Source organism: Scyliorhinus torazame, chromosome 5 (assembly GCF_047496885.1).
Source record: "Scyliorhinus torazame isolate Kashiwa2021f chromosome 5, sScyTor2.1, whole genome shotgun sequence".
Lineage (NCBI taxonomy): Eukaryota > Metazoa > Chordata > Chondrichthyes > Carcharhiniformes > Scyliorhinidae > Scyliorhinus > Scyliorhinus torazame.
In genome coordinates, this window is record NC_092711.1 from 156273179 (window position 1) to 156300084 (window position 26906).

General features: G+C 47.7%; 2 protein-coding genes across 8 annotated transcripts; both read left to right on the plus strand.

Annotated features, from left to right (window-relative positions):
* The first annotated feature begins 1934 nt into the window (after positions 1 to 1934).
* Positions 1935 to 26581, plus strand: LOC140420228 (uncharacterized). Of its 7 annotated transcripts, none has more exons than XM_072504261.1 (2): positions 1935 to 2121; positions 21733 to 26581. In XM_072504261.1, exon 2 carries the CDS (start codon positions 22091 to 22093, stop codon positions 23603 to 23605), a length of 1515 nt encoding a protein of 504 aa, XP_072360362.1. In that variant the 5' UTR covers positions 1935 to 2121; positions 21733 to 22090; the 3' UTR covers positions 23606 to 26581. The 7 variants fall into 7 exon arrangements, with proteins under 7 accessions (XP_072360362.1, XP_072360357.1, XP_072360356.1 ...); XM_072504256.1 differs by lacking the exon at positions 1935 to 2121 and adding an exon at positions 8972 to 9294; XM_072504255.1 differs by lacking the exon at positions 1935 to 2121 and adding an exon at positions 14065 to 14219.
* On the plus strand, positions 6985 to 12342 carry LOC140417990 (uncharacterized). The gene is made up of 2 exons (XM_072501420.1): positions 6985 to 7273; positions 11246 to 12342. Exons 1-2 carry the CDS (start codon positions 6985 to 6987, stop codon positions 12340 to 12342), a joined length of 1386 nt encoding a protein of 461 aa, XP_072357521.1.
* Positions 26582 to 26906: the final 325 nt, after the last annotated feature.

A 26906-nucleotide genomic window follows, 5' to 3' on the forward strand; every position in this document is an offset into this window, starting at 1 on the left:
AGGTTGTATGACTGACTGAATCCCTTCCCACACACTGAGCAGGTGAACGGTCTTTCTCCAGTGTGAACCCGTTGGTGTCTCAGCAGGGCGAATAACCTAGTGAATGTCTTTCCACAGTCAGAGTAGGAGAATGCCCTCTCCCTGGTGTGAACTCGCTGGTGGGTCTGCAGGTTGGTAACTGACTGAATCCTTTGCCACACTCAGAGCAGGGGAACGGCCTCTCCCCGGCGTGACTGCGTCGATGAATTTCCAATTGCGATGGGCCTTTGAATCCCTTCCCACAGTCCTCGCATTTCCACGGTTTCTCCATGGTGCAGGTTTCCACGTGTTTCTCCAGGGTCAATGATTTATTCACGCCTTGTCCACACACACGACACGTGTAACTGGTTGAAGCTCTTTTCACAGTTAATGGTCTGGAACACTCTCACTCGGGGGTCTGTGAGTCTCAGACCCTTCCCAGTCACACTGATGATTATAATATTTTTAACCAGGCAGGACAAACAAACAACTTATCCTGAAGATTCCAAGACCAATAATATTTCCGTCTCAATGAATCAAATGATTCTGTCAGATCTTCCTGTGACGTTGCATTTGAGATTTGTCTCTGAATCCTCCCCTTCTAGTATCCTGTAAAATAAGTTGACAACAATTCAGCATTGTCTGTATAGGATAGAAATTTAGAATACACAATTCTAGTTTCTATGGAACATTCTTTCCTCATTCGTTCCCCAAAAGTAAATCTCTGTCTCACACACTCTTCTTCCATACACACTTTGTTTTATCTAACACACAGCCTCCCAAATCTCCAAAAGGTGGCAGGACATTCTGGTGGACAGGCCAATTCGCACCACTTCCGGTACAAGAAACAGAGTCCTGATAATCATATATAGAACTGGAATAAAATTAGTTGGATATTTTGCACCTTTAATCAATACTCAAAAGACTGATGATCAAACTGTTTTATTCACAATAGCAAAGCATCACCCAATCAATTCTGATTTGTCAACCAATCAGGACCTACTTTGAAATGAATGAAAATCGCTTATTGTTACAGGTAGCCTTCAATGAAGTTACTGTGAAAAGCCCGTAGTCGCAACATTCTGGCGCCTGTTCGACGAGGCTGTTATGGGAATTGAACCGTGCTGCTGGCCTGCCTAGTCTGCTATCAAAGCCAGCAATTTAGCCCAGTGTGCTAATGTTCCCTTTGAAATTTGGTATTCTTGCATCTGTCCTGATGAGTGAAGATGAAAAGTTTCAACAGAAGTCCCTTTTTTTTTTAGCAATGCTTAGTTCAGTAGTACTAAGTAATGAATAATATCACAAGACTGGAAATAATAATCATTGCATCTTACAGAGAACTGTAAATAATATATTGAGTCAGTAATATGTAACAACACTGAACATAAATCTGTTCAGTGTTAATTTACTGTCCCCTTAAATGTCAGCCATCTCCTGGGGAAACCAGCCCTTTCATTGAACATTAGGAAAGAGACCATCCTTTTAGCCAGACAAATAAATGTGTCAAGCTGAGGGAGCAAAGGATGTCAATGTCTTTAAGAGAGAGAGAGACCTGGGCCAAGCTTTGCAGAGTCTGCACCCTCCCTGGATTCACTTCCTTTCCCTTCAGTTGCTGCAAGTGACCAATGTCACCCAGAATGAGAAAATAAATGGGGAAGGTTGAGACATTAATTTTCTGCTGTTGCCCAGAGGAGGAAGCTTCAGTCTAAAATTCTTGTCCAACTTCCGCTTTCTGACCTCACAGTGGAGTCCTGCCTGAATCAACCAACGGGAATCACGCTGCTCCGCAATGACGTCTCCAGATTCCAGTGCGCATACCCGGTACGGACGCGGGAGCCCCGCCCCCATCCATTGCTCCCCTTCCCCCCACACCACTGAAATGCAAGGTTTCCCAGCAACGGGCTGATGACTCCGGCCAGAGCGAGTAAGCCGCTCGGTGATCTCCCCGCGGCCCGGGACTGCGCATGCCTAAAGGAGAGGGACAGGTGCGCACGTTCGGGAGGGAGCCGCCTCCTGACCTTTCTGCTGAGATGTTGGCCAATGGGAAGAATTGGAGCGCCGGAAGGATTCTTGTCCTCCAGCCAATCAGAGCACGAGCTTTGTGTGAGTGAAGATTGTCTTCACTAAAATTGTCTGACTAAAAGGATAATATAATAATACAATAATAATCACTTATTGCCACAAGTAGGCTTCAATGACGTTACTGTGAAAAGCCCCGGGTCACCACATTGCGGTACCTGTTTGGGGCGGCCAGTACTGGAATTGAACCCGTGCTACTGGCATTGTTCTCCATTGCAAGCCAGCTGTTTAGCCCACTGTGCTAATCCAGACACTGGTCTCTTTCCTAATATTCCCAATTGAAGGGCTGGTTTCCCCAGAAGATGGCTGACATTTAAGGGGACAGAAAAGTAATATCAGACAGAGATATATCTAATGTTATATGGCACAGATTAGATACATTAGTGATGGTTCTGTAATAAAATACATTTATTATTTCCAGTTGTGTAATATTGTACTATCGCAACATCATATATTTCCAGTCTCTTCCATTAGAGGGTTGTTTGTCTCTTGAATTCTCTTCCGCAGGGATCAATGGAGGCTTTGGGGGAGGGGGGGGGGGGGGGGGGGAGGAGGGGGAGGTCATTGAATATATGCACAGATGAGCTGGATTGATTAAAAAACATATTTTTATTGGTTTTTAACAATGAACACAAAGTTACAGAAACATTGGTGGAAAATGGGTGCAGAGAACAAGGGATATTCCCAGCATAAATACAAGGAACACATTGCAGAATTAATTTGGGACAGGATATTTGAGGGACCAGAGCCTCTCGATGAAATGCCGGATCAATTTAACAACCAGTTAACAGGTTAACATAGTGAGTGGGGAAAGAGGGTAAGATTATATAAAAACAGAAGGATAACAATGCAGGTTGCATATCCTTTAATATTGTGAAACAAACTAACAACATTGTCCAATTAAAATGAAGCATAAAAAGCTCATGGAAAGCCCAGGACGAGCAGGTCAGATAAAATGGAACCTGTGTATTTGAGATGGGGCTTCCATACTCTGTGGAATACATCTGACTTAGAACGGAGTACAGACATTAAAAATTTCATTGGTATGCTTTCGATAATCAGCCTATGCCAGGTTTGGACAGAGGGGAAATTGTCGCTAATTCAGGAGTAGAGGATATTTTTACGAGTGGCAACAGTCAAGATATTACACAGCTTTTTTTTAAATAGAATCAGTGATTCGTCCATGTAGGAGACCCAGGATCAGGACTAAAGCGTTCGACTCTAACACTCTGTCTAAAATCCTCTCCAGTTCCCTGACCACATTTCGCCAATAGGCTTGGATCTTGACAAAGGTCCATAAACAACGTACATAGTTGCCCTTGACTATCAGGCACTTGAGGCACATCGCGGATATAGTCTAAGACTAGATGTAATTTGAAGATGGTGCAGTATCTTGAACTGGATCTCCTTCATTTTATTGCAAACCAAAATTTTTACAGACATAGTCCCATTTGTTATCCCATATCTCCTCAGCAATATTGACTGTTAAGTCCCTTTCCCATGACTGCAATGCTCTCAACGTTGAAATGCAGCATCTGGAATTTAGAGTATCATGGAACTTGCTAATCAATTGTTTCAGCTCCACAGAATTCAGGATTCTTTCCACTGGGGAAATTGAGGAATCATGAGGCAAAGATCCCTTATTAAGAATAAAGTGCCTGAGCTGTAAATACTTAAAAAGGGTTTGTCTCAGGATATCACATTTCTGACAGAGTTGCTCAAAGGATGATATGGAAGCATCTCTGAACTTGTTTCCCAGCCTACAAACACCTCTATCTCTCCAGGTATCAAATCCATGGTCAATGAGACTGGGTGGAAAATCTAGACTGCCGTGGAGAGGAGAGTGGAAGTCAATGTCGATCTCCCTTCTAATTGGTGGGCCAACCTCCACGCTCTGAGAGTATTAATAATAACAGGATTATCACACTTAGCAGAACCTGTCTTAATGTCACCATAAACAACAAGACCTGTAGAGGGAGAACTGACTGGTCTGCTTCTACATTCAGCCAGGTGGATGTTGGGTCCATCCTAACCCAATCCCTTATGAACCTCAGATGAGAGGCCAGTTGATATAGCCTGATTTTTGGAAGACCCAACTCTCCCTTAGCTCTGGGTGATTGGAGCTGAACAAACTTGATGCAAGATCTCTTTTTGTTCCAGATAAATGTACTGGGTTCTATTAATTTCCTTAACGACTCTGGTCGACAGCAGTATAAGCAGCATATGCAGAGAGTACAACATTCATTTTAATGAAGGCGATCCTCCCTCGCCATGAAATCGGAAGAGAGACCATGTGGCGGCATGGTGGCACAGTGGTTAGCACTGTTGCCTACGACACTGAGGACCTGGGTTCGATTCTGGCCCCGGGTCATTGTTCGTGTGGAGTTTGCACATTCTCCCCGTGACTGTGGATCTCACCCCCCACAACCCAAACATGCGCAAGTTCGGTGGATTGGCCAGGCTAAATTGGCCCTTCATAGGACAAAGAATAATAATTGGGTACTCTAAATTTATTTTTTTTAAAAGAAGGAAAAAAAAAGAACTAGTTTTAGAATTCAGCAAAGGAAGACCAAGAAACTGATAAAGAGAAAATAGAATGTGAGATTAAACTGGCGAGAAACATAAAAAAAACACCTGGAAAAGCTCCTCTCGGAATGTGAAAAGCAAACGATTAGCAAAGACCAATGTGACCCAGGGCTGGGAGTCCAATCCGGGTCCTCAGTGCCATAGTCCCAGTGCTAACCACTGTGCCACGTGCCATCCCCTAAAACTAGTTCCCAATCCTCCGGCTTACTATTATTTTTGCCACTGGAAAAGCCTCTTCCTTTTATCTAATGGAATCTTTAACTTTTCTTGTTAGCCACGATTGCATCATTTTTCCTGATGGATTTTTGTTCTTAAAGGAATTTATATGTTATGGAAATATGTAATAATTGCTGAACTGCTAGCGAGTGCCTTTCTTTTGTCTTGAGTTTAATTGTAATGACCCAATATGACACAAACAACTTGCCCCTCATACCTTGACAGTTTCCTTCTGTGAGAAACACCCAGATAAATTAAACAAAACAACCATATAACCACCATAGCCCAGCTTCATGGCAACGTGGCATGCTTTGGGGAGCTCCAAACAGAAATGGGAACCAAATATCTTTCAACTTCCAAACACCCTTTCAGTCTTTGTCCTTGTAAAATTTAGGTAAGATATTCGCAACAAGGCTCAAAGAGCATCAGCCCACTAGAAGCAAAGTCGTGAGACCGGCCAGTCCAGCAGAAATAAACCCTCCGACCCTCCCACTTCACCAAGTGTCAGAATGAACACAATGCAGTCCTGGGTGTAATTAAGAGCAGAAACAGTAACAGAATCCAACCCCCGTAATCAATTGTGAACTTGTTGGTGTTTCACCGGATGCCATGAATCTCAGAATCCCTTCCCACATTGAATGGTATTCGCGGGAATGACTCTAAAAGAATCACTCAACACTCGGGTCTGCCCCAAATGTTAAACAGTTTATTGATTTAACACCGGCAGGGAGCCAGTCATGGGTCTCATCATGCGCTTCTCTTAATGCATAACAAAAATCATCAATAATTATACAATTCGAACAGTTACACAGCCCACCTCGGCTGGACACAATCCAATTCTAATAATTATTGGTTACTATCAGCATGGGGCTGTGTGGTCAGAGGTCATAAACAGACAGAGGCCCCCTCGTGGTGTATTCCAGACCACTTATCAGCTGTCCTTGGGTCTTTTTGATAGACTCTCTTATCTTAACCTCATTACAGACTGGTGCTACAGGCAGCATTCCTCACAGGCAGCTGCCTGGGAGTTACAGGCAAGGGGATTTCAGCTCTCTGTGTGAACTCCTTCACAAGGAATGTGGCCAAGTCAGCTGGCTATCCATGATGCCTCAGAGGCTGCTACATGACATTTTAAACAAGGATTATACACGGTTAGTGTGAATCTAGAAAATGATCCGTATTTGAAATATTGTACGTTTCATATACATATAGATGTATATTGCAGATACCTCCACTTTGGGTCCATTTCTACAATTGCCTATCCCAAGTGTGAATTCGCTGGTGTGACTTCAGGCTAGATAACGTAGTGAATGCCTTCCCACACTGAGAACAGGTGAACTGTCTCTCCCCAGTGTGTACTTGCTGGTGTGTCTGCAGATGGGGAATCTGAGTGAATCACTTCCCACAGTCAGAGCAGGTGAATGGCCTTTCCCCAGTGTGAACTCGCTGGTGTCTCCGCAGGATGGGTAAAGAAGTGAATCTCTTCCCACACTGAGAGCAAATGAACGGCCTCTCTCCAGTGTGAACCCGCTGGTATATCCGCAGGCTGGATAAAGTAGTGAATTCCTTCCCACACTGAAGACAGGTGAGTAGCTCCCCCACAGTGTGAACTCGCTGATGTGTCTTTAGGATGCATAAATGAGTGAATACCTTCCCACACACAGAGCAGGTGAATGGCCTCTCCCCAGTGTGAATGCGTCAATGAGCTTCCAGTTCAGATGAGACTCTGAATGCCTTCTCACAGTCCCCACATTTCCACGGTTTCTCCATGTTTTGGGTCTCCTCGTGTCGCTCCAGGTTGGACAATCAGTTGAAGCCTCGGTCACACACAGAACACGTGTACTGTCTCTCTCCACTGTGAATGGTGTGATGTTTTTTCAGGCAGTGTATCTCTTTCCACTGTCAGTGCTCTGGAACACTCACTCAGATGTGTGTGTCTCAGTGCTTTTCCAGATACACTGATGGTTAAAATCTTTTGAAGCCGACAGATGAGGCAAACATTTCTCCTTCTAGATTCAAAATCTAGAATTCAAAGACCACGGATTCGATACCTGGAGTGATAGAGGCGTTTGTCGACTGGGAGACATGTTCAGAGACACTTCCTTGTCATCCTTTGAGCAGCTATGTCAGCAACTTGACATCACAAGACAATCCTTTAAGTATTTACAGCTCAGAGATGTTATTCGTAACAAGACATCTTTGTGTCTTGATTCCTCAATTTCCCCAGTGGAAAGAATCCTGAATTCTGTGGAGCCTAAACAATTGATTAGCCAATTCTATGATATACTAAATTCCAGATCCTGTATTTCAATGATGAGAACCTTGCAGTCATCGGACAAGGACTTAGCAGTCAATATTGATGAGGAGACATGGGGTAACATATGGGACTATGCCAGTGAAATTTTGATTTGCAATAAAATGAAGGAGACTGTGCAATACTACACAGTCTTCATATTACGTCTAGTCTTAGACACCGGGTTGAGCCCACTCTACTCCAATGTGCCTGGTGGTTGAGAGTGACTATACACGTTGTCTATGGAGCTGTGTAAAGATTCAATCCTATTGGTCAAATGTAGTCAGGGAACTGGAGAGGGGTTTTGAGAGAGCTTTAGAATCTAAACCTGTATTCCTGATCCTGGGACTCTAAGGTGGGCAAATCACCAATTCTAATTTTAAAAGGAAATATAATATCCTGACCTTTGCCACTCATAAAAATATCCTCTGCTCCTGGATTACCGACAACTTCCCCTTTATCCAAAACTGACATAGGCTGATTATGGAATGCATCCCTGTGGAATTTTTAACATCTATACTCTGCTCTAAGTCTGATGTATTGTGTAAAGTACGGGAGCCATATCTCAAATACATATGCTCCGATTCAGCTGACTTACTCCTCCTGGGCTTTCCATGACTGAATTCAATTCACCTTATTTGTTTTAAGTCGACTATGTTGTTAGTCTGTTTCATAATACTTTGGGGTGTGCAACCTGCATTGCTGTCCTCCTGTTTTTACAAACTCTTACCCTCTTTCCCCTCTCACCATGTTAACCTGTTAGCTGGTTGTTCAATTGATCCAGTATTTCATCTAGAGGCCCTGGTCCCTCAGCTATCCTGTTCCGAATTAATTCTGCAATGTGTTGCTTGTATTTATGCGGCAATATCTCTTGTTCTGCTCTGTACCCATTTCCCACCAATTTTTCTGTTACTCTGTTGTGTTTATTGTACTGCTGTGTCTATGGTTAAAAAAAAAATGCGTTCAGAAAAATCTGTCAAACTCATCCGTGAAAATATTCACCAACTCCCAGACTCCACTGGTCCCTGTGGAAGAGAAATCCCACCCTGAGGGAAGAGATGCCTGGAAATATATAATGGAGATACAGAACAACATTACACAATTAGAAATAATAATAAATGTACTTTGTTACAGAACCATCAATAATATATCTAATCTACCATATAACAACACTGGACATTTATGTATCTGTCCGATATTAATTTACTGTTGCCTTAAATGTCAGCCGTCTCCTGGGAAAACCAGCACTTTAATTGTGAACATTAGGAAAGAGACCATCCTTTTAGCCAGACAAATAAATGTGTCAAGCTGAGAGAGCAAAGGATGTCAATGTCTTTGAGAGACTGAGAGAGAGAGACCTGGGCCAACCTTTGCAGAATTTGAAGAGGGAGCAGAGTCTGCACCCCCCCTGATTTCACTTCCTTTCAATTCAGTTGCTGCAAGTCATCAACTGAAGGTCAGAATGAGAAAATAAATGGAAAGGGGGAGAAAAGAAAGTGTTTTACTCACAGATAGTGCAGACAGGAGGACGTTTCAGTCTGTGTGAAGCTCAATTATCAGCCGCACAAAGCCCGAGCCCTGATTAGCTGGAGGACCAGAGTACTTCCGGTCCTCCAACTCTTCACATTGGTTAATACGTCTGCTGGTTGGTCATGGGGCTTGCCACCGGCCGCATATGCGCAGCTTCCCCGCACATGCGCAGTCACGGGCCGGGGGAGGGGAAGGTCATTGACTGGGTTGTCCCCGCGTCAGACCCGCAGCACCGACCGGCGACACCGAGCAGTGAGTCCCGAGACTCTCAGCAGCTTGACCAGGCTGCACGGAAAGAGCTGAAGCGGCTCCCTGACTCCCTGTCGGAAGGGAAGCCGCGCACCTCCCGCCAGACACCAGCAAATGTCAATATTTTTATTTATTTTCTTTTCACCATTTTTCAAACAATGAAAGCAGCAGAAAAACTGGCGGGAAATGGGCCCCGAGAACAAGAGATATTGCCGCAGAAATACAACCAGACATTGAGAATTCATTCAGAACAGGATATCTGAGGGAGCACAGCCTCCAGGTGAAATGTCAGCAATTCAACAACCAGTCAACATGTTCACACAGTGAGTGGGGAAAGAGGGTTAGATTCTATAAAAACAGGAGGATAACAATGCAGCTCACACACCCCAAAGTATTGGCAAACTGACGAACAACATAGTCAACTTGAAATGGATAAATTGAATTCGCTCATGGAAAGCCCAGGAGGAGCAAGCCAATGAAATTGAAACATCTGAATTTGAGGTTGGGTCTCATACGTTGCAGAATGGGGATGTCAAATTTTTAAAACATAAGACAGGATCTGTACAAAATCAACTGGGAGCAGCCACTTGTCGAAAAATCTATATCCGAGCAGTAGGATTGATAGAGAGCGCACAAGGAGGCATGATAGCACAGTGGGTAGCACTGTTGCTTCACAGCTCCAAGGTCCCAGGTTCGATTCCCGACTTGGGTCACTGTCTGCACGTTGTCCCCATGTCTGCGTGGGTTTCCTCCGGGTGCTCGTGTTTCCTCCCACAGTCCAAAGATGCGCAGGTTAGGTGGATTGGCCATGCTAAATTGCCCTTAGTGTCCAAAAAGGTTAGGTGGGGTTACGGGGATAGGGTGGAGGTGTGGGCCTCAGTGGGGTGCTCTTTCCAAAGGCTGGAGCAGATTTGATGGGCCAAATGGCCGCCTCCTACACTGTAAATTCCATGTTCCCATGATAGTGAAGGATGGGAGCAATAAGTCCAGGGAACCCTGGATGTAAGGGATATCCAGGGTTGGATAAGGAATTAAAGGTGACTCTTGTCACAGATACCGAGGGCTCAAAGCGGAAGTCCCAGAGGAACATAGAAAGTGCAAGGGATTACTTAAGAAAGGAATTAGGAGAGCAAAGAGGAAGCATGGAAAATGGGGCAGGGGGTTGACCAGGGTAAGAGTACGGACCAATGTGTGCATGGAACTGGAAGGTTTTAAATGAGCACTTTGCATCTGTGTTCACTACGGAGAAGGATAATGTAGGAATAGAAATCACGGAGGCACATTGTGATTTGCTTGAACAACTTAACATTGAGAGGGCGACGGTATGAACAGTTTCACCAGGTCTGAAAGCGAATAAATCCCCAGGGCCAAATGAGATATATCCCAGGCTGCTGTGGGAGGCAAGGAAGGAGATTGCAGAGGCTCTGACAAAAAAAATTCAAATCTTCTCTGGCCACAGGAGAGGTGCCTGAGGACTGGAAGACAGCTAATGTGGTGCCATTATTCAAGAAGGCAAGTAGGGACAAACCAGGAAATTACAAGCCAGTGAGTCTAACTTCACTGCCATGGAAACTACTGGAAAACATTCTGAGGGACAGAATTAATCTCAACTTGGAAAGGCAAGGATTAAACAAGGGAGAGCATGTCTTACAAATTTGATTGAATCTTTTGAAGAGATGACTAGGTGTGTAGATGAGGGTAGTGCAGTTGATTTAGTCTACATGGACTTTAAAATCCCCAAATTAAGGTTTTTATACTCTTATCTCAGATACTCTGCCCCTCCGAGTCCGTTCCCTGGAGACTAGGCCGTGAATCCCGAGGTAAGGTTGTTGTACTTACTGCTCCAATACACCATCCCTCCCTGGAAACTAGATGTGGGGAATAGGTATTGAAGACGAGGTATTGGGGAATGTGACAGAATGAATGTTGTACAGAAACTAGAATTGTTTGTTCTGAATTTCTATCCGATACTGAGTTGAAATTGTAAACTCCTTCTGTAGGATATTACAAGAGGAGGAAATACAGACAGAAATCTCAAACGTCACGTCTAGACCTGAAAGAGCCACTTGATTCGTTAGGATCTGAATATCATCGGCCTTTGAATCCAGAAGAATTAATGTTTACCCGATCTGTCGGCATCAAAACATTTAAACCATCAGTGTGACTGGAAAAGCACCGAGACACACACACCCGAGTAAGAGTGTTCCAGATCACTGACTGTGGAAAGAGCTTTAACCAGTTACACAGCCTGAAAACACATCACACCATTCACAGTGGGGAGAGACCGTACACGTGTTCTGTGTGTGGACGAGGCCTCAACTGATTGTCCAACCTGGAGAGACACGAGGACACCCAAAACATGGAGAAACCGTGGAAATGTGTGGACTGTGGGAAGGGATTTAGAGCCCCATCACAGCTGGAAGCTCATCGGCGCATTCACACTGGGGAGAGGCCATTCACCTGCTCTCAGTGTGAGAAGGGATTCACGCAGTTATCCAACCTGCAGTCACACCAGCGAGTTCACACCAGGGAGAGGCAGTTCACCTGCTCTCAGTGTGGGAAGGAATTCACTCAGTTATCCAACCTGCAGACACACCAGCGAGTTCACACCAGGGAGAGGCAGTTCACCTGCTCTCAGTGTGGGAAGGAATTCACTCAGTTATCCAACCTGCAGACACACCAGCGAGTTCACACTGGGGAGAGGCCATTCACCTGCTCTGTGTGGGAAGGAATTTGCTCAGTTATCCAACCTGCGGGCACACCGCCGAGTTCACACTGGGGAGAGGCTGTTCACCTGCTCTCAGTGTGGGAAGGGATTCACTCAGTTATCCGGCCTGCGGAGACACCAGCGGGTTCATACCAGGGAGAGGCTATTCATTTGTTCTCAGTGTGGGAAGGAATTTACTCAGTTATCCCACCTGCAGTCACATCAGCGAGTTCACACTGGGGAGAGGCCGTTCACCTGTTCTCAATGTGGGAAGGGATTCACTGTGTTATCCAACCTGAAGTCACACCAGCGAGTTCACACTGGGGAGTGGCCTTTCACCTGCTCTCAGTGTGGGAAGGGATTCAGTCAATTATCCAACCTGCGAAAACATCAGCGAGTTCACACTGGGGAGAAGCCATTCACCTGCTCTCAGTGTGGAAAGGGATTCACTGGGTTATCCAACCTGAAATCACACCGTCGAGTTCACACTGGGGAGAGACCATTCACCTGCTCTCAGTGTGGGAAAGGATTCAGTCAATTATCCAACATGCGAAAACATCAGCGAGTTCACACTGGAGAGAAGCCGTTCACTTGCTCTCAGTGTGAGAAGGGATTCACTCAGTTATCCAGCCTGCAGACACACCAGCGAGTCCACGCTGAGTAGAGACCGTTCACCTGCTCTCAGTCTGGGAAGGGAATCCATGATTCATGGCGCCTGCTGAGACACCAAGTTCACAAGTGATTACAGGGGTTGGATTTTGCTGTTATTGTTTCTGCTTCAATTACATCCAGGACGGCATTTTGTTCATTCTGACAGTTCATCAATGGGGAGGGTCGGAGGGTTTTGTTCTGCTGGACTGGCGGTAAATGAGCAATACTGTACACAGTGCTCCAGATGTGGTCTCACCAATGTCCTGTATAACTGAAACATAACCTTCCTACTTTTGTATTCAATTCCCCTCACAATAAGCAATAACATTCTATTAGCTTTCCTAATTACTTGCTGTACCTGGAAACTCGCCTTTTGTGATTCCTGCTCTTGGACACCCAGATCCCTCTGAGTCTCAGAACCATGTGAGCTCTCCTGTGTTTCTAACAGACCCACATATTCAACGAATACATCACATATCTCTGCTTTCCTAGCTTTAGCTGGCATCTCTATATTCATTTACCTGCCAATTTACCAACCCTTTTCAAGAAACCAAAGACAGGCTGTCCACCTGAATAAAATCTTAGCAGCCTCCAGAGCCGTCCTTATACCACTACAAACCTGGTGTGTCTTTTTAATTTATACTGTAACCCAATCATCGGCGTCTGCCATTCCAAAGATCAGGGACCTGAGCCCCCAAGTTATATTGCCACTCCCGGCCTGGTGTGTGGTCAATTCTAGCCCCGCAGGACTTTCGTAGGCGACTATGAAGGAGTAAGTCGCACATTTGGTGGTTCCCGCTCTGGTCGGACTTTTGGACCTTTTCCCACTATTTTTTAACGGAGTTGAATTGAAGAACGGACGTCACTGGCAATTCTCTACAGAATTCCCACTTCGGTACATGGAGAAAAGGACTAGAAGTGTTCGTAAGGGCAGAAACAGAAAGACAGAGACTTGGGCTGAAGTTGCAACAGGAGACAACATGGCGGAGGGGCGAACCTCTGGCTTGTCGACCCAGCAGTCTATGGAGCAGCTGATGCAAGTCATTCAGGAGGGCTTTGCGACACAGAAACGGGACTGCTTGGACCCAATAAAAGCATCGATTGAGTGGGTGGAGCTCAGATTGGACGCCCAGGATCGGGCGATCCAGAAGGTGGAGAAGGCGCTGGCTGAGCAGGGGGAGCATCAGACTGCAGTGGAACTGTAGGTGGAGATGCTGAGGGACCAGCAAAAGAAGCTTCTGGAGAAGTTGGAGGACCTAGAGAATTGGTCCCGCCGGCAGAACCTAAGAATTGTCGGGCTCGCGGAGGAGTCCGAAGGAACGGCACTGGGACATACGTCGCAGGCATGTTTGAGAAGCTGCTGGGGGAATGGGGCATTCTCCCGGCCCCTGGAGGTGGATAGGGCTCACAGAGCACTCGCGAGGAAGCCGCGGATGGGAGACCTTCCGAGGGCTATGGTGGTGAGATTCCACAGGTTCTCAGATAAGGAGTATATTCTGCAGTGAGCCAAGCAGACACGGAGCTATAAATGGGACAATAGCATCCTGCGGGACCTGAGCGTGGAGGTGGCCAGGAGGAGGGCAGGCTTCAATCAGATCAGGACGATCCTTTTCAAGAAAAAGGTGAAGTTTGGACTGTTATACCCAGCCCGTCTCTGGGTCACGCATGAGGATCAACACTTTTACTTCGAGTCGCCTGAGGACACGTTGGACTTTGCAAGAAAGGAAGGGCTGGCGAAGGACTGAGAACTTTTGAACTTGGCTGCAATGTTCATGTTTTTGTTTCTCTGTTTTGTTCCTCTGTTTTTGTAAAAAGTTTCTCGTTCTGCGTTTTATGGAAGATGGGTTTGAGGTGCCGTTTGCATTGATTTGGAACCAGGAGTAGAGCTGAGTGAGTTAAGGTTTTCATTTGCACTGTTGGGGGATGGAGGTGTGCTCGTTTTGATCTTGGTGTTTTTTCTGTTGGGCAATTGTGTGGGGATTGTTTGATGCTGGAGTTTGTTTGTATGAGTGGGGAGGAGGGGGGGGGGCTGCAGGGGAGGGCGGGGAGAGAACAATAGGTGGAAGACTATCTGCCGCCGGGGATGGGGGCCGCCAAGCTAGCTCGGTGAGCTAGCTCTCGGAAGTGCAGTGGGGGGGGGTGCATATGTTTGGTTTAGGAAAGGGGTTGGGTTACAGGGTGTTGTTGCTGGGGGGGGGGGTGAATGTTCTGCTGACAAGGGAGGGACTTGGGCTGAGGGACAGAGAGGAGGTCGGGGGCTGCCTGTGGGCGGACCGGTGGAGGCGCGGAACACGGGCTGGAGGTGGGCCTAAAAAAGGGGGTGGCTGAGCAGCGGAGGGTGGGGGCAATGAGCCCCCCAACTAGGCTGATCACCTGTAATGTTCGAGGGTTAAATGGACCGGTTAAAAGGGCACGTGTGCTCGCGCAACTTAGGAGATTGAAGGTGGACGTGATAATGTTGCAGGAGACGCACCTTAAGATAACGGACCAGGTTAGATTGGGGAATGGCTGGGTCAGCCAGGTGTTTCACTCGGGACTAGATTGAAAGACTAGAGGGGTCACGATCCTGATCAATAAACAGGTGGTGTTTGAGGCGGGTAGAACAGTCTCGGACGTGGGAGGTCGGTACATTATGGTCAGTGGGAAACTGGAGGGGGTGCAGGTGGTATTAGTAAATGTATATGCGCCAAATTGGGACAATGTGGAGTTTATTAGGAGGATGCTGGGAAAGATACCGGACCTGGACTCGCACAGGTTGGTCATGGGAGGGGACTTCAATACAGTTATGGACCCTGGCTTAGACCGGTCAAGCTCAAAAACGGGCAGGGTTCCAGCAATGGCAAAGGAACTAAGAGGGTTCATGGAGCTGATGGGCGGGGTGGATCCATGGATATTTAGGCAACCGAGGGTGAAGGAGTTCTCCTTCTCTCACGTGCATAAAGTGTATTCCCGGATTGATTTCTTTATTTTGAGCAGGGTCTTTCTGACTGGGGTAGTGGACACGCGGTATTCGGCGATTACAATCTCAGACCATGCACCGTACTGGGATGACCTGCAGGTTAGCAAAGACAGTAACCAGCGCCCGCACTGGAGGTGGGACTTTTGGCAGATGAAGGGGCGAGCGAGTGGCTGAGGAAATGCATTCAGAACTACCTGCAGGTCAATGACACGGGGGAAACTTCGGCAGCAGTGGTTTGGGAAGCACTGAAGGCGGTGGTAAGTGGGGAGCTGATCTCGATCCGGGCTCATGGGGAGAAGGTTGACAGGGCAGAGACGGACAGACTGGTAAAGGAGATACTACAGATCGATAGGAGGTATGCGGAGACCCCCAGAGGCAGGGCTATTAAGGGAACGACGGAGGTTGCAGGCGGGGTTTAGTTTGCTGACCACAGGTGGAGCAGCTGAGAAAGGTGAGGGCACCTTTATGAAGATGGGGAGAAGGCCAGTAGAATGCTCGCACAGCGGCTTAGGAAGAGGGAGGCAGCTAGGGAGTTAGGGAAAGTAAAGGACTGAGATAGGAACCTGGTTGGTGATTCGGTCGGGGTGAATAAGGTGTTCAGAGATTTTTACAGCAGGCTGTACAGGTCGGAAACCCCTGCGGGGCCGGAGGGGATGAGGCACTTCTTGGAGGGGCTGAATTTCCCAATGGTGGACGTGGAGCGGGTAGAAGGGCTGGGGGCCCCAATTGGGCTGGAAGAGATAGTGGACGGCTTGAAGGCCATGCAGGCGGGTAAGGCCCCGGGTCCGGACGGGTACCCAGTAAAGTTCTATAAAAAGTTCTCTGGGATATTGGGGCCAGTGTTGTTGCGGATGTTCAATGAGGCAAGGGAGAGAGGGGTGCTCCACCCAACGATGTCACAGGCAATGATTTCGCTGATTCTTAAGCGGGACAAGAACCCGGAGTTGTGTGGGTCCTACAGGCTGATCTCCCTGCTGAATGTGGATGCCAAGTTGCTGGCCAAAATCTTGTTCTCCAGGATTGAGGATTGTGATCCGGACGTTATTGGGGAGGACCAGAAGGTTAAGGATAGGCAGTTGATGGCCAATGTAAGAAGGCTGTTAAATGTGATCATGATGTCCCCGGAAGGTAGGAAGATTGAGGTAGTGATCGCAATGGATGCAGAAAAGGCTTTTGATGGGGGAGAATGGGATTATCTGTGGGAGGTACTGGGATGGTTCGTATTTGGGCGGGGCTTTATTGACTGGGTCAGGTTACCGTATCAGGCTCCTGTGGCAAGTGTGTGGACGAACAGGACAACTTCGGACTATTTTGGACTGCACCAGGGGACGAGACAAGGATGCCCCCTCTCCCCACTGATGTTTTTGCTGGCTATAGAGCCGCTGGCAATTGCTCTGAGAGCTTCAAGGAGCTGGACTGGTTGGGGGTGGGGTGGAGCACAGGGTTTCGCTCTATGCGGATGATCTGCTTCTGAACGTTTCGGACCCACTAGAGGGGATGGAGGAAATCATGAAGATTTTTGTGGAATTCGGCCGGTTTTCGGGTATAAGCTAAACATGGATAAGAGTGAGATGTTTGTGGTTCAGGCGAGGGGACAGGAGGGGCGACTGGGGAGCTGCCGATCAGGTCGGTAGGGAGTCGTTTTGGGTACCTGGCATCCAAGTGGCACGGGAATGGGACCGGCTGCATAACTTGAATCTGGCCCGGCTAGTGGACCAAATGAATGACGATTTTCGGAGATGGGACGCGCTCCCGTTGTCTCTGGCCGGGAGGGTGCAATAGGTGAAAATGACGGTCCTCCCGAGGTTCCTATTTGTATTTCAATGTCTCCCCATTTTTATTCCGCGTTCCTTTTTTAAGTGGGTCAACACGGTGATCACGGGCTTCGTCTGGGCGGGCAAGACCCCATGGCTAAGGAAGGTAACGCTCGAGCGGACCCAGGGAGAGGGCGGGCTGGCGCTGCCAAATTTTAGCAATTATTACTGGGCAGCTAACATAGCCATGATCAGGAAGTGGGTGGTGGGGGAGGGGTCAGCGTGGGTGCGTAAGGAGGTGACTTCTTGTAAGGGCACCAGTCTGGGGCGTTGGTAACTGCATCTCTGCCATTCCCGCTGGCACGGTACTCTTCCAGTCCAGTGGTGGTGGTGGCCCTGAGAGTTTGGGGCCAGTGGACGTGGCATGTGGGAGCAATGGGAGCATCGGTCTGGGCCCCAATTTGTGCTAACCACCGGTTTGCCCCGGGGAGTATGGATGGGGTGTTCCGGGTATGGCGGAGAGCGGGGATTGAGAGGATGGGGGATGTGTTCATAGAGGGGAGTTTCCCGAGTATGAGGGTGCTGGAGGAAAAGTTTGGGCTGGCGAGGGGAAACAAATTCAGGTATCTGCAGGTGTGGGACTTCCTTCGTAAACAGGTGTCAACCTACCCGCTCCTACCGCTGAGGGGGATTCAGGACAGGGTAATTTCCAGAGGATGGGTAGGGGAGGGGAGCGTCTCAGACATCTATAAGGAGCTTATGGGGTCGGAGGAGATGCAGACCAACGAGCTGAAGCGTAAGTGGGAGGAGGAGCTGGGAGGTGAGATAGAGGATGGTTTATGGGCAGACGCGTTTAGAGTCAACACGTCTGCAACATGTGCCAGGCTCAGCCTGATACAATTTAAGGTTGTGCACCGGGCTCACATGACAGTGGCCCGGATGATCAGATTCTTTTAGGTGGAGGACAGGTGCACCATGTCCACATGTTTTAGACATGTCCAAAGCTTCGGGGATTCTGGCAGGGGTTTGTGTACATCATGTCCACGGTGTTAAAAACAAGGGTGGCGCTAGGTCCAGAGGTGGTGATTCTCGGGGTGGCGGAAGTTCCGGGAATCCAGGAGGAGAGAGAGGCGGATGTTCTGACCTTTGCTTCCCTGGTAGCCCGGAGACGGATACTTTTGGCATGGGGGGACCCAGAGTCCCCGAAGTCGGAGACCTGGTTATCGGACGTGGCTAGCTTTCTCTGTATGGAGGAAATTTAGTTTGCCTTGAGAGGTTCACTATTCGGGTTCACCCGGAGGTGGCAACCGTTCGCGACTTCCTTGCGGAAAATTAATTGTCAGCAGACGGGGGTGGGTGGGGAGAGTAGGTTAGGTTAGAGTCGGGGGTCAATAAGGGTGAGACCTGTACCAAAGGTAAACGGTTTTTGCACGATGTTTATGGTTTCATGTATCTTTTCTATTTTGTTGTTGTTTCTACATGCGCACGAACAGACTCAAAAACAGCTTCTTCCCCACTGTCACCAGACTCCTAAATGACCCTCTTATGGACTGACCTCATTAACACTACACCCTGTATGCTTCATCCGATGCCAGTGCTTATGTAGTTACATTGTATATGTTGTGTTGCCCTGTTATGTATTTTCTTTTATTCCCTTTTCTTCCCATGTATTCAATGATCTGTTGAGCTGCTCGCAGAAAAATACTTTTCACTGTACCTCGGTACATGTGACAATAAACAAATCCAATCCAATCCAAAATACCTCAATAAAATGTTTATTAAAAAATAAAATTAGGGCTGGACCGTTCAAGAGAGATGTTAGGAAGAACTTCTTCACTCAAAGAGTTGTAGAAGTTTGGAACTCTCTCCCACAAACTGCAGTTGAAGTTAGATCAGTTGTTTATTTTAAGTGAGATAGATAGATTTTTGTAAATCAAAGAGGTTAAGGGATATGGGCCAAATGCAGGTATATGGAGTTAGGTTACAGATAAGCCATGATCTCATTGAATAGCGGGACAGGCTCCAGGGGCTGAATGGCCTGCTCCAGTTCCTATGTTCCGAAAAGTTGTAAATCTCCATCCCACACACTCTCCCTCCATTCTCATTCTGCTGATTTTAATATCAACCTCTCAATTTTCCTGAAGGTGCTAATTCAGGCTGTTTGACAGATCCATGCTCACTGCTTTATAATAATAATCTTTATTGTCACAAGTAGGCTTACATTAACAGTGAAGTTACTGTGAAAAACCCCGCATCGCCACATTCCGTCGCCTGTTCGTGTACACAGAGGGAAAATTCAGAATGTCCAAATCACTGAGGGACTGGTTTAGCACAGGGCTAAAAAGCTGGCTTGTAAAACAACAAGGCCAGCAGTGCGGGTTCAATTCCTGTACCAGCCTCTCCGAATAGGTGCTGGAATGTGGCGACTAGGGGCTTTTCACAGTAACTTCATTTGAAGCCTACTTGTGACAATAAGTGATTTTCATTTCATTTTTCATTTCACCGAACAGCAAGTCTTTGGAGACTTGTGGGAGGAAACCGGAGCACCCGGAGGAAACCAACGCAGACACGGGGAGAACGTGCAGACTCTGCAAAGACGGTGACCCAAGCCGGGAATCAAACCTGGGACCCTGGAGCTGTGAAGCAACAGTGCTGATCACTGTGCTATCATGCGTTTCAACACAGAATAAATAGGAGCTGCATTTGGCCCATCAAGCCTGCTCAACCATTCGATGAGATAATTGGCCCCTCTACCTCAGCACCATTTTCCCTGTGTTGCAACCCTACAGGAGACCAAGGAATCTGCAACCTCAGATTCCCTCAGGCCTCACCCGAGTACCACCTACCTGGATGAGGCGGGCAGAGCTACACCCTTAACCCAGGGGCCTTTGTGACAAAAACACTTCAGCCCAAGTGTGGGTCGTGGACAGGATACCCTTCAGGCGACCGCCGGGCCAAGCACATCGGAACCACCCAGGGGTTCAGTCCAAAAACCTGGTCCCACCGTCTGTGCGGCGTCTGCACGTTCTCCCCGTGTCAAGCTGAGGGAGCAAAGGATGTCAATGTCTTTCAGAGAGAGAGAGAAAGATCTGGGCCAAGCTTTCCAGAGTCTGCACCCTACCTGGATTCACTTCCATTCCCTTCAGTTGCTGCAAGTGACCAATTGAAAGTCAGAATGAGAAAATAAATGGAAAGGGGGAGAAAAGAAAGTGTTTTACTCCCAGATGTTTGAGACAGGAGGAGGTTTCCGTCTGTGTGAAGCTCAAACTTCGTTCACACAAAGCCGGAGCTCTGATTGGCTGGGGGACCAGAGTCCTTCCGGTCCTCCAATTCTTCCTATTGGTCCAAACGTCACCAGTAAGGTCAGGGGTGGGCGCTCCGCCCCACGGACGCGGCTTCCCTTCTTCCCCGCACATGCGCAGTCCCGGGCCGGGGGAGGGGAAGGTCACTGACTGGGTTGTCCCCGCGTCAGACCCGCAGTACCGACCGGCGACACCGAGCAGTGAGTCCCGAGGCTCTCGGCAGCTTGACCAGGCTGCACGGAAAGAGCAGAAGCGGCTCCCTGACTCCCTGTCGGAAGGGAAGCCGCGCACCTCCCGCCAGACACCCGCAAATGTAAATATTTTTATTTATTTTATTTTCAACATTTTTCAAACAATGAAAGCAGCAGAAAAACTGGCGGGAAATGGGCCCCGAGAACAAGAGATATTGCCGCAGAAATACAACCAGACATTGAGAATTCATTCAGAACAGGATATCTGAGGGAGCACAGCCTCCAGGTGAAATGTCAGCAATTCAACAACCAGTCAACATGTCCACATAGTGAGTGGGGAAAGAGGGTTAGATTCTATAAAAACAGGAGGATAACAATGCAGGTCACACCCCCCAAAGTATTGGGGAACTGACTAACAACATAGTCAACTTGAAATGGATCTGTCCTGTGTCTTGCATTTTTGTGCGCCCTTTCTTTTAATTTTAAGCTGTCCCTAACCTCTTATTTGTCCGTGGCTGTTTTTATTTGTGAAGCGGAGCCTTTTCCTCTCGGGGATATACTTGCTCTCTATCTCGTTAAATGTTTCTTTAAATATTCTCCACTGATCTTCAGTTGTTTGACCCAGTAACCGATCTCCCCAGTTTACCGTGGACAGTCTCTGTCTCATCCCATTAAAGTCAGCCTTACCCAATTCTAAAATTCTACTGTCTGTAACGTGCTTTTCACTTTCAAACACTACAGTGAATTCAATCATGTTGTGATCACTATTTGATAAATGTTTGCGCAGTTAGGCTACCAACTAAATTAGGGTTATTACTCATAATTAAATCTTTTTTCAAATATATTTAGAGTAACCCAATTCTTTTTTCCCCAATTAAGGGGCAATTTAGCGTGGCCAATTGACCTACCCTGCACATCTTTTTGGGTTGTGGGGGTGAGACCCAGACAGACAGGGGGAGAATGTGCAAAAGCTTTTATACTCTTAGCTCAGATTCTCTGCCCCTCTGAGTCCTGTCCCTGGAGACTAGGCTGTGAATCCCGAGGTACGGTTGTTATACTTACTGCTCCAATACTCCATTCCTTCCTGGAGACTAGGTATGGGGGAATGAGAGAGGAAAGAATGTTATGCAGAAACTAGAATTGTTTATTCTGAATTGTTATCCGATACTGAGTTGACTTTGTAAACTCCTTCTGCAGGATATTACAAGAGGAGGAATTACACACAGAAGACTCAAACGTCACGTCTCGATCTGAAAGAGCCACTTGATTCGTTAGCATCTGAATATCATCGGCCTTTGAATCCAGAAAAATTAATGTATACCCAATCTGTCGGCATCAAAACATTTAAACCATCAGTGTGACTGGAAAAGCACCGAGACACACACACCTGAGTGAGAGTGTTCCAGAGCACTGACTGTGGAAAGAGCTTTAACCAGTTACACAGCCAGAAAAAAACCACACCATTCACAGTGGGGAGAGACCGTACACGTGTTCTGTGTGTGGTCAAGGCTTCAACTGATTGTCCAACCTGGAAAGACACGAGGTCACCCAAAACATGGAGAAACCGTGGAAATGTGGAGACTGTGGGAAGGGATTCAGAGTCCCATCTGCACTGGAAACTCATCGACGCAGTCACACTGGGCAGAGGCCCTTCACCTGCTCTGTGTGTGGGAAGGGATTCAGTCAGTTATCCCACCAGCAGTCACACCAGCGAGTTCACACTGGGGAGAGGCCGTTGAACGGCCCTCAGTATGGGAAGGGATTCAGTCTGTTATCCACCCTGCGGATACAGCGAGTTCACACTGGGAAGAAGCTGTTCATCTGCTTACAGTGTGGGAAGAGATTTAGACAGTTATCCAGCCTGAGGTTACACCAGCGAGTTCACACTGGGGAGAGGCCATTCACCTGCTCTCAGTGTGGGAAGGGATTCAGTCAGTTGTCCACGCTGCGGATACATCAGCGAGTTCACACTGGGGAGAGGCCATTCACCTGCTCTCAGTGTGGGAAGAGATTTAAACATTTATCCAGCCTGAAGAAACACCAGCGAGTTCACACTGGGGAGAGGCCGTTCACCTGCTCTCAGTGTGGGAAGGGACTCAGATATTCATCCAACCTGCGGAAACACCAGCGAGTTCACACTGGGGAGAAGCTATTCACGTGCTCTCAGTGTGGGAAAGGATTCAATCGGTTAACCCACCTACGGACGCACCAGCAAGTTCACACTGGGGAGAGGCCGTTCACCTGTTCGCAGTGTGGGATGCGATTCATTCACTTATCTAGTCTGAAGACACACCAGCGAGATCACACTGGGGAGAGGCCATTCACTTGCTCTGTGTGTGAGAAAGGATTCACTCGGTTATCTAACCTGAAGACACACCGGCGGGTTCACACTGGGGAGAAGCCATTCACCTGCTCTGTGTGTGAGAAAGGATTCACTCGGTTATCTAACCTGCAGTTACACCAGCGGATTCACACTGGGGAGAGGCCGTTCACCTGCTCTGTGTGTGAGAAAGGATTCACTCGGTTATCTAACCTGAAGACACATCAGCGAGTTCACACTGGGGAGAAGCCGTTCACCTGCTCTCAGTGTGGGACGCGATTCACTCACTTATCTAGTCTGAAGACGCACCAGCACGATCACACAGTGGAGAGGCCATTCAACTGCTCTGTGTGTGGGAAAGGATTCACTCGGTTATCTGACCTGAAGACACACCAGCGGGTTCATACTGGGGAGAAGCCATTCACCTGCTCTCAGTGTGGGATGCGATTCACTCGCTTATCTAGTCTTAAGACACACCAGCGAGATCACACTGGGGAGAGACCATTCACCTGCTCTGTGTGTGAGAAAGGATTCACTCGCTTATCTATTCTGAAGAGACACCAGCGGGTTCACACTGGGGAGAAGCCGTTCACCTGCTCTCAGTGTGGGAAGGGATTCAGTGATTCATCCAACCTGCAGACACACCAGCGAATTCACACTGGGGAGAGGCCATTCACCTGCTCTCGGTGTGGGAAGGGATTCACTCAGTCATCCAACCTGCAGAGTCACCAGCGAGTTCACACTGGGTAGAGGCCATTCACCTGTGGGAAGGGAAAGCATGATTCATTGCATCTGCTGAGACACCAATACATTGACCAGTGATTACAGGAGTTGGATTCTGCTGTTATTGTTCCTGCTCTCAGTTACACCCAGGACTGCATTTTGTTCATTCTGACAGTTGGTCAATGGGAAGGGTTTCTTTCTGCTGGACTGGCCGGTCTCACGACTTTGCCTCCAGTGGGCTGATGCTCTTTGTCTTGTTGCGAATACCTGGTTTCAAATTTCATAAGGATCACAGAGTAAAAGGATGTTTCGCAAGTGCGAAGATATTCAGTTTGCATTTCTGTTTGGATCCCCCAAAATCATGCCACATTGCCATGAAGATGGGCCGTGATGGTTACATGGTTTTTTTTTTCGTTTAATTTATCTGGGTGTTGCTCACAGAAGAACGCCATCAGGGTATGAGGGGCAAGTTGTCTGAGGTGGACTGGGAAACTGATGGGAGACCTAGAATAGCTAATATTTAAGGAATGATTACATATTTACCAGGGGCTCTCTCTCTATTGAGATTTTTGTGGTATACAAAAGAAGGATCAGTGTGTACGTACAGACACGGTTGTTCTTTCTCTCGCATTATTCACAGTGGTGGTTGTGGTTTCCTGTTTTTCGTTCCCCACTGTTTATTTTTGTTCCGGCTGTTGCCCCCCCCCTTGTTTCTCATGCTTCTTTTGTTGGGCGTGGTTGGGTTCCATGTCTCCTGCCCCCCTCTCATTCCCCTATCCCACCCACCCCCTCCCCCTCCCTTACTGTGTCATGACTGCCTTCTCCTGTTCTTTGTCTTCTAAGCTGTTGGGCTACAAACAGGTCTTGGAACAACCGAGTGAATGGCTCCCACGTTTTGTGGAATCCCCCTTCCGACCTCGGATGGCAAACTTTTGCTTGACTCTTCCGAATTTTATTAACTATTACTGGGCGGCCAACATATCGATGGTTAGTGTTGAAGTCCGATTTAGAAAGAAGATTTTAGATAAAGGTACCCTGGCTTGGATGCCTGGACAAGAGGCAATTTGTAGGAATAGATAGTGTATAACATGCTTGTGATTTTATAACCGAAGAATTACTAATATCAGAAAGGACACAAAATGGCTGTTAGCTGAGCTAGGCACATTGCTGAACAATCATTAGCTGGGTTACTTGCAAACTGGTACAAATAACATTTAATTACAGACAGCAGAGTTAGTCAGGGAAGCAGGAATGATTGATATCAAGGAATTGAATGTGAAACATACATGGGAGTTTTTAGGGAGGATTTTACCAGCACTGATAACAGCTCCACAGGACAAAGAGCAGAATGTATCCTCACCAGCTCAAGGTCTCCAGGTGCAGGCAGGAGACATAACTTTAAGTTGGTTTTGAGTGACTTCTTCATGAAGTTAGGGGTTGGTAAGACACCAACCCACTTTACATAATGTCAAATTTAATTGGATATATATCTAATGTATGTAATCTATAATCAGTATTATTGGACAAGGTCCGGCCGGAATGGGCTGTGTAGCTGTTTTGAAAAATATAAGAATGGATGTTTTCCTTTGTTCAGTGGAGAGATGGTCTGGGACTGTAACAGACGCCATCTCCCCGCCGGCGAAATGAACCGTTTGGTGCGAGGACCAGTAACCCTGGGCGTTGAGTGATTTCTTTGAGATTCTCTCCCGCTAACAGTTAGGAAGTGGGTAGTGGGGGAGGGGGTCGGTGTGGGAACGAGTGGAGGCAGCATCTTGTAAGGGTACGAGTTTGGAGGCTTTACTAACGGCGCCTCTGCCATTCTCGCCAGCTTGGTACTCCACAAGCCCAGTGGTAGTGGCAGCCCTGAGAGTGTGGGGGCAATGGAGGCGGCACATGAGACTGGAGGGGTCACCGACCTGTGACAATCACTGTTTTATTCCGGGAGGATTGGTCGGGGGCTTTAGGAGATGGCAGCGGGCAGGGATCGAGGGATTTGGTAATCTCTTCATTGAGGAGGGTTTCCGAGCCTGGAGACACGAAAGGAGGAGTTTGAGTTGCCGGGTGGGAACGGGTTTCACTCCCTGCAGGTTTTGGACTTTGTCCAGAGACAGGTCCCAAGTTTTCCCCGCCTCCCCCTAAGGGGACGACAGGATATGGTGATGTCAAAAACAGGGGTTAGAGAGGGTAGGGTCTCGGAAATATACAAGGAATTGATGGAGTGGGAAGGGGTCCCAAATGGGGAGGCAAAGAGGAAGTGGGAGGAAAAGTTGGGAGGGGTGTTGGAAGTCGGACTATGGGAAAAGGCCTTGATGAGAGTCAATTCATCCTCGTTGTGTGCCAGGCTTAGCCTGATCCAGTTCAAGGTGGTTCATGGGGCTCATATGACTGTGGCCCGGATGAGTAGGTTTTTGAGGAAGTGGAGGATAGGTGCGGGCGGTTTGGGGGTAACCCGGCGAACCACGTACACATGTTCTGGGCATGTCCGAAGTTGAGGGGATTCTGGCAGGGATTTGTGGACGTCATGTCAGAGGTCCTGGAAGGGAGGGTGACTCCGAGTCCAGAAATGGCAATATTTGGGGTATCGGAAGATCCGGGGGGGAGGGGGAGGTGAGGAGAAGCCGACGTTTTGGCCTTTGCCTCCCTGGTGGCTCAGAGACAGGTTTTGTTGGGATGGAAGGATTCAGAGCCTCCAATGTCAGTGACATGGCACGGTTTCGCAGGCTGGAAAAGATTACGTTCGCCTTGAAAGGTTCAATTCAGGGGTTCGCTCGGAGGTGGCAACTGTTCATCGATTTCTTCAAGGAAAACTGTCCGTCAGCAGTAAGAGAGGGGGGCGGGGGGGAATGGGAGGCACAGCAGTGTAAAATAAGGATGGGGAATCTAATATACGGGTAGTTAGGAGCTCGGGCGGAGAGGGCAGTTGGGTATTTTATGGTGATGTTGCGTGTGTCGGTCCGCTCGCTTGTTTAGAATGTTAAATTGTTAAACTGTGAAAATTACAAATGCTTCAATAAAATGTTTTCTAAAAAAAAAAGGAAGAGGAACCTGGGCAGTACATTCATTTTGATCGTCTGCACCCTCCCCGCCAAGGTGAGTGGGAGTGTGTCCCATCTCTGCAGGTCCTGTTATACTTCCTCCACCAGGCTGGTCAGGCTCCCCTTGTGGATCCCTGTCTTGTGATCAGCGATTTGGATCCCCAGGTAGTGGAATTTGTGCCGGGCCTGTTTAAAAGATAAACCTTCCAGCTCTGCTCCTCTCCCTTATGGGTTCACCGGGAAGATCCCGCTTTTGCTCAGGTTAAGTTTGTCACCCAAATAGGTTCCAAACT

What these genes read in the sequence shown, in the direction of transcription:
- LOC140420228 (XM_072504261.1), top strand. Translation starts at nt 22,091, where the DNA reads ATGGAGAAACCGTGGAAATGTGGAGACTGTGGGAAGGGATTCAGAGTC.
- LOC140417990 (XM_072501420.1), top strand. Translation starts at nt 6,985, where the DNA reads ATGTTCAGAGACACTTCCTTGTCATCCTTTGAGCAGCTATGTCAGCAA. An exon ending in TATTGATGAGGAGACATGGG is followed by an intron (nt 7,274 to 11,245) that starts GTAACATATGGG and finishes CACCATTCACAG; the next exon opens with TGGGGAGAGACCGTACACGT.